This window comes from Canis lupus, chromosome 25 (genome assembly GCF_003254725.2).
Source record: "Canis lupus dingo isolate Sandy chromosome 25, ASM325472v2, whole genome shotgun sequence".
NCBI classification, from domain to species: domain Eukaryota; kingdom Metazoa; phylum Chordata; class Mammalia; order Carnivora; family Canidae; genus Canis; species Canis lupus.
In genome coordinates this window covers 18,364,470-18,372,170 of record NC_064267.1, presented here as the reverse complement: position 1 = coordinate 18,372,170, position 7,701 = coordinate 18,364,470, and the positions used below count along the sequence as shown (strand labels likewise).

The following is a 7,701-nucleotide window of genomic DNA, read 5'->3' as shown; positions in this document are numbered from 1 at the left end:
GACAAATCCACCTGACAAGCTAATAGCCACATAATGCCACAGCTTTGATCTGTGGCGCAGTTAGCCTATGCACATTAAGTTTTTTCCACTTACATACTTCGCGATTATTTCTTCATATTCTAAGGAACACAAATTAAGCAATTTGAAAATTTAATACCAACAAAAGGTCTACAGAACATACAATACAAACATTCTCTAATTTCAAAAGGCAATTCTAATTTTTTAATAAGTAATTCTCTAGATTGGTGGCTCTCTGATGAAAACCGTTTACCTGGATGGCTTTTCTTTTTTCTTTTTTTTTTTTTTAAGTAGACTTCACACCCAGCATGGAACCCAATGCAGGGCTCCGACTCACAACCATGAGCTCAAAACCTGAGCTGAGATTGAGTTGGACACTCAACCAACTGAACCATCCACCAGGCACCACCCCCACTTACTTTTTAAACTAATCTCTACACCCACGATGGGGCTTGAACTCCTGACCCAGAGATCAAGAGTCAAATGATCTGACTGGGCCAGCCAAGCACTCCTGCCTGAAGGTCTTTTAAGAAATAAGACACTGCATTGCTGGATCCCACCCTCAAATTCCTGTTTAGTAGCTAGACCTGAGAATGTGTATTCTTAAGCTCCTAGAGGGTCTAGGGACCAGCTTTGAGAATTCCTATTCAAAGTTAATATTCTAGAGTTGGATAACAATGCAAAACAGAGCTCTCACATTTTTGTGCTGCATGGGCATCAGATACCTTAAAAGGGTGGAATTGCTCAAAGTTTCCAAGTATGTCTGCGTGCACTCAAATCCCCTGGGATCTTGTTAAAATGGGCAAATTCATTTGGTGAGCTGTGTGTTGAGATTGCACTCAAGAACCCGGTGAGGCTGAAGCTCCTGGTCCCTGGGACGACTTTTCTAGTAGCAAGAAGAGATTGTATATCATCACCAGATAATGTGATTAGGAAGGAAATATCCTTAAAATAATACTTTCTGGATCTATTAGGATGGCAGTATACTGTCACTGGAATTGTGTCATAAAGGTCACAATGTGAATATTTCAAAAAATTTTATATCTAACAAAATACTAGGAAAATCGTTACCTATTTACAAAAGGGTAAAAATCAGCAAGGAAGATACAGAGCTAGTATCATCCCTAGTATGGGTCTGAATTTATGATATTAAACCATTTTTAAGATTACACGGTTTCCAAGAAACTTAAGGCTAAAATTCTAGACTTGGGATCACTAAAAACCCAGAGGAAGGTTTTTTCTTAAAGACGTATTTAATATGTGATTTCTACTCTCAGTTCATTTTTCCCTGAAGATAAATACCATGAGGAAAGACAGGGCAGTCTGGAGCTAAACATCGCCTCCAACTTAGAGAAAAGGGCAGTGATCCTGGTGAGGCAGAGAAGCAGAAGTCTCGGCTGCCGCCATAAACTATTCATTAACACTCCACTAATTCAAAACATGGGACAACACAGACTCACGAGGTCAAAGGAGTCAGGATCGCGGGGGGGGGGGGGGGGGGGGGTACGGCTAAGGAAAGAGAAGCAAGGAACGCCGTCTTAATAGACACTGACTGACCTGAAAGGGAATACTGACACCAGCATTTCCTATCTCTGAGCTTGACTCATGCCAGAAGCCGAATTCAGGAAGCTTCATCCATGTTTTCTTTCACCTTCCTAGGAATACAATAAAATCAAATTTAGCCAATTTCAGTAATTAATAAAGTGACAGAAGTGTTAAATCTATATAAAGTTCTTAACAGTCATCAGTTTTCATTCAGTGAAAATTTTCCTTTGAATTCATAATTCTTGGAGATGAGCGGACTATTCAATTTTATGTTCTGGCATTAAACACTACTACATCCTAAACCTTGAGTCTCCAAGTCTGCTAATAATTTTAAAATATTAAGAGCCTATTTTGCTAAATCCTTCCTTTTCATTTCCATAGATAGGCCCTCTTGTCTGCACTGGTGATGCCTCAGCACACCAGTGCTTGATATCTTGTAATCCAAAATTCTACAGAGGATCCTGATTTCTATTCTATAGTACTTTATTCTACTTGTACCAGGACAGGCAAATATGTCTGCTGTGTTCAATCAGAAAAAAGATTCTTAACTACCCTAGTAATCCCTTGGACCAATGTTCTCCAAAGACTATTAATCCCAGATTTTCCACTGGAATACAGTTTTGGGTATTATCCTTACAGAATGCTTTTTATTTTTTATTTTATTTTATTTTTTTCAGAATGCTTTTTAAAACCTATCTAAAAGGTTAGTACAATGATAACACAATTAGAGATTAGAAATAAATATACAAGTTTGCGCTCAATTTTTTAAACTGTTAGGGTACATGACCCCTAAATACTGGAAATATCTACCCTAAATTAGCACTGTTTTCAAAACTCATTTGGGTCTCAAATTTGCCTGGACATTGGATGGAGTATGAACCTATCTATAGCAAATTTGCATGTAAAAGAATATGAACATGAAATTCTGCATGTAATTTAAGGGGATTCCAAATGATCCAACAGTACCCATGGTCTCAGTTATAAAACCTTAAAATGTTTTTTCAAACAAGACATACTACAAATCAAAAATTATCTTTTATATATTTCCACCTACAAATATTCTACTACAAAGGATTCTTGTGAGGTTATCAATTAGGAAAGTCACTGAAGATTCTTAGGTTAGTTTGGTATATATTTGTACCTCTGTATTGCTTTGGTAAAGGGAAGGCAGATAAGAAGAGCCAGAAGCCAAACTGTACAACTGGATTATTAATTCTTATATTATTAATTCTTAATGATACAAGAAATACTAAAAATACTATCTTCTGGGGATTCCTGGGTGGCTCAGCGGTTTAGCACCTGCCTTTGGTCCCGGGATAGAGTCCCACGTTGGGTTCCTGGCATGGAGCCTGCTTCTCCCTCCTCCTGTGGCTCTGCCTCTCTCTCTCTCTTTCATAAATAAATAAATAAGTTTAAAAAAATACTATCTTCTCAACTTTTCAAAAATGTGAACCTGCAGTTTACAAAGCAATCATTACCTATATTACCTAGAAACGTCATCTCTAGAACTATTCAAGTTTAGTTGCCAATATTTTGTCTTTAAAAGGGTGGCTTAATATCTGAATTCAATACTCAAAATCACCACCATTCTGTTTAAAGTGGTCTTACAAAGAAATGACCAGGTTTATTGTACACTGGGCTGTAATGACCATTAAGAAAAGCATAGTGAGCTATGGCACATGTACAGCCATTCCATGATACTCCCAGTTTGGATCTGAAGTCCATAAAGTCCTAGAAAGGTAATACACAAAGAGAGCTGAGAACACAAATTTCCTGATGCTCAGCATCATAACACCTGTCTCAGAGTGATACTGTCAAATATGGGGGGGAGGGCGGCAGCCAATAAGTACATTAAAAGAAAAGGTCTCCCTTAACTGAAATCTTAAAGCATAACTGTAACAAGACTACATGATACCACTTTGGATGAAATTGGTCCATTTTTTATTTTAAGAGAAAACTGCATCAAAACTACACAAGTTTATGCGGATTTTACCCTCCCTGCCAGAACTATGCACTGTTGAGAGTGAAAAGACGGCTCCTCTAAACTAACACCCTAATACTTTTCATATAGTCAGAAATGTAAACACCCATTAATACCACATATGCTTTTCTGAGGACTTTTCTTAAAGAATAAAACATTAAAGATATGGAAAGCCCATTCTTAACAATTATGTAACAATGCACCTAACATTCTCCCCTCTTGGAGTGAGAGAAGGTATCCTTTTCCAGTGACTACACAAGTCTACCATCATCCTTACATTACATATAATTTGTATTATGTAATACAGAAATTATAATAGAAGTACATTCTAAGAAAGAAATGTATAAAATATAGATTATACTTCAGCAAGCATGAGGGGTGAGCAATACTCTTAGTATTACTTAGTAATGGTTCATATTGAAAAACACCTTGCCAGAAATAATGTAAAAGGTCGTGTTTCCTCTGATGTACATTCCCATGGTATCAAACCCTAAAGGAGCCACACTTTTATTGACACGCTCTGCAGTGGGGTTTCCCTTCCAAGGAGCGTATGTTTTGAAGTCTGAGGTATGGAAATGGGAGGATATCCATGTTATCAAACATTACCATCAGAGCCAACTTATATACAAGAGCGCTCACAACTCAATCTGATCCTTTGCTTTCACAACGAAGACACAGACCACAATACTGGCTGCTAAAGCAATAAATAAACCAAATGGTATCATTATAGGCAATTCACAACAATGAAAATATGTAACATAATCCTTAGTGAAGTAATTTTATTTCAATGTTAACTAACAGGTTTTCTTTAAGCAACAAAGAATTTATCTTCAGGTGCCTGTGTGGCTCAGTCCGTTAGGCGTCCAAGTCTTGATTTTGGCTCAGGTCATGATCTCAGGGTCCTGGGATGAAGCCCTGCATCGGGCTCCTCACTCAAGTAGGGAGTCTCCCTGAGCATCCTCTCCCTCCCTCTGCCACTCCCCTGGCTTACTCAAGCACACAGTCTCTCATTCTCTCTCAAATCCTTAAAATAGTAATGATAATAAATCTCCGAAGAGTATAGGGAAATACTGTGTGATTAAGTGAATAACATACCCAAAAATATTAGGCCAAAAATTCAAAAGCCATCATCTCCCAAGGAAACTTGAGTAAACACCCATGAAAGAGGCAAATCTCTACAACAATGGACAATACGTCTACAAGTTCATCTTTTTGATGTAATACAATTTCAAGTGATGAACAAATGGAACAATACAGTCCATTAACTGAACAGTTAGTTGAGAAAAAGACACAAAGTTTCTCAACATTTAAATTTTCACTGACTCTTTTGGCCTGAAAATTGGCAATAAGGGGCTCCTAGGTGGCTCAGTCGGTCGGGTATCTGACTCTTGGTTTCAGCTCAGGTCATGATCTCAGATTGGGCTCTCTGCTGTGTGGAGACTGCTTGTCCTTCTCCCTCTGCTCCTTCCATTAGTTCTCTCTCTCACAAATAAATAAAATCTTTTCTTTGTCAGTAAAATATAGCAAACTGAGGGCTTTTTGTTTTTTAGTCAACCCGTGTATCTTCTACCTACATTAGCCTGCCAGACATCATAATAAAACTTAAATTATATAACACCTATTTTCCAACTGATATTTTACAAAAAGCAAAAGTCCATAATATGAACATTCAATTCTGCATTCCCTTATCATCTGGATTTCCAGAATTCTAATCAAGATACCCAATTTTTAAAATTTTTTATACTTTTTTCCCAATTTTTTTTAAATCATAGGTTATACATAGGTCAATGAGTTTTACAATAGACAAGTGATGAAACCACACAGCCTTATGATAGTCATTCCCCCCTTACCCCCAGGTTCACTTTCTGCAGTTTCAGTTACCTATAGTTAAAGGTGGTGTGGAAGCAGGTGACCCTCTTCTGAAAAGTCAGAAGGTTGATAATAACCTAATGCTACTTCACCATGTCTACGCTGTTCATCACACTTCGGCTCATCACGTAGGCATGTCACATCATCACACAAAGATAATAGTACAGTAAAACATTGAGACACCATACTCTATATAATTTTTATTACTGTATAGTTATAATTGTTCCATCATTAGTAATTGCTGTTAATCTCTTGTGCCTAATTTGTAAATTAAACTTTATTACTGTTACATAATACAGGAAGAAACAGTTATTTTTAAGATTTGGTACTATCCACAGCTCAGGCATCCCCTGGGGGGTCTTCAAAAAGTGTTACACTCTCAGGTAAGTGGCGGGAGGAACTACTGTATAAATAGCAATGAGGGTATGAAAGGCAAAAATGCATCACATAATAAGGTATATGAATGGGCAAAAAGTGTATGAGAAGTTACTAGGGAAATGTGTATTAAAAACCACAATGATGTGCAAGGATGCAGAACACAAGAGAAATCACATACGCTGCTCATGTAAAAGTAGGAGAGACACTGTGGAAAACTGTTGGCAGTTTCTAAGAAACTTACACATCCCCTATACTCAGCAATTCCACTCCCAGATATTTTCCCCAAGAAAAATGAGATGTGTGAGGTGTGTGAAGGATGTGTACAAGAATGTGCATAGGAGCTTGATTAATAATAACCTCAAACTGGGATCTATCCCAAGAATCAATAGGAGACTGGATAAAAAAAAATGTGGCATATCCATGTACTGGTACACTATGCAGCAATGAGAAAGAAACAACTGCTGATATATGCAACACAGAATAAATCTCTAAAACACTATGTTGAATGAAAGAAGCCAGAAGCAAAGAGTATATATTCTATTATTCCATTTACATGAACTTCAAAAACAGGCAAAACTAATTTATGATGATCAAAATAAAACAGGGGTTGCCTCTGACGCAAGATGTACTAACTAGAAAGGGGCCCAGAAGTTTATGAAAAAAGTGGCTGCCAAACCAAACTCACAGATTTAAGTGACAGGCTATTCCAAATCTTTAAAAAGCAGCATTTTAAGGTTTATTTTTTTCAAAGATTATTTAAGTAATCTCTACACTCAACATGGGGCCCAAACTCACAAACCTGAGATCAAGAGTGACATGTTCCACAGATGGAACCAGGCAGGAGCCCCAGGATTTTAAGTTTTTTTAAATTAAAGAATGAGAAAGAGATTATTTTAAAGTTCATATAACAACTCAAAATTAAGAAATAAGTATCTATAAAAAGGTTGTGTTTGAGTAAATAGGATATAAATAGTATCATTTATAAATACATAAAGATTTTATAAATCTTATTAAATATAAATAGTATCATTTATAAATACATAAAGATTTTATAAATCTTATTAAATATAAATAGTATCATTTATAAATACATAAAGATTTTATAAATCTTTATTTTTTTCAGCTTTATTGAGGACAACTAGGTTTTTCAGGAAAATAAATTGATACACACACACACACACACACACAAACACCATCTTTTTCTCCAAAGGTCATAACATTTACTTCCGTTATCAAAGAAATGTAAAATTCAGCAAAGACTCAAATGAAATCTAATAAAGTACAAATTGATGACTTTTATCATACAGAATTCATGACGTCTAAGAAAAGTTGTAACTAACTCACAGTTTCAAGGTCTCAGACCTGTATGTATTTGCAAGGAACTGGGATGATGTCAACAATGACTTGGGACTGAAAGACACCACTGAAATATTTCAAACTTAATTTTGTCCCCAAATTCCTACAAAGGCATTTTAATTAAAAAAAAAAAAAAAGAGAGAGAGAGAAAGAGAGAAAAGAAAAGGGAAAAAAAGGCAGCATTATCTTCTTGTGATCACCTAAGATTTCTCAAGCACTCCTTCCCCAAAAGCCAAAGATAATGTATCTGATCACTGCATAATCAGAGTTAAGGTTTTTATGTTTTTTCTTTTAAAGTAATCTCTAAGCACAACATGGGACCCGAACTCATGACCCTGACATCAAGAGTCTGAAGTACCCCAAAGTTAAGTTTTAAAACAAGCTGCAGTACAATAACAATAAATTGTACTTTCAGTTCAAGATAAAAGATGGTTATTATGAACTTACCTGTATGGCTTCCACTATTTAAAAGTTCAGTATTTCAAGTAAATTATTGCCACATCAAAGAATCCATTATTTAATGTATCGACCAGTTCATATATAATGAAAAAGCA

At 36.1% G+C, this 7,701-nt stretch overlaps 1 protein-coding gene across 14 annotated transcripts in view; it reads right to left on the bottom strand.

Moving 5' to 3' along the window:
* PSPC1 (paraspeckle component 1) overlaps positions 1–7,701 on the bottom strand; it is a 112,104-nt gene that overhangs the window by 11,715 nt on the left and 92,688 nt on the right. For 5 of the 14 annotated variants that reach the window (XM_049101098.1, XM_025462797.3, XM_049101091.1 and 2 more), the window contains 2 exons: positions 1,576–1,673; positions 744–904 (listed from right to left, as the gene is read on the bottom strand). In XM_049101098.1, the coding sequence (XP_048957055.1) occupies positions 1,640–1,673 (34 nt within the window). In that variant the 3' untranslated portion in view covers positions 744–904; positions 1,576–1,639. Of the gene's footprint in view, positions 1–715; positions 905–1,575; positions 1,674–2,862; positions 2,953–7,594 lie in introns of all 14 variants that reach the window. The other 9 variants (XM_049101099.1, XM_049101104.1, XM_049101100.1 and 6 more) reach the window with 7 other exon arrangements.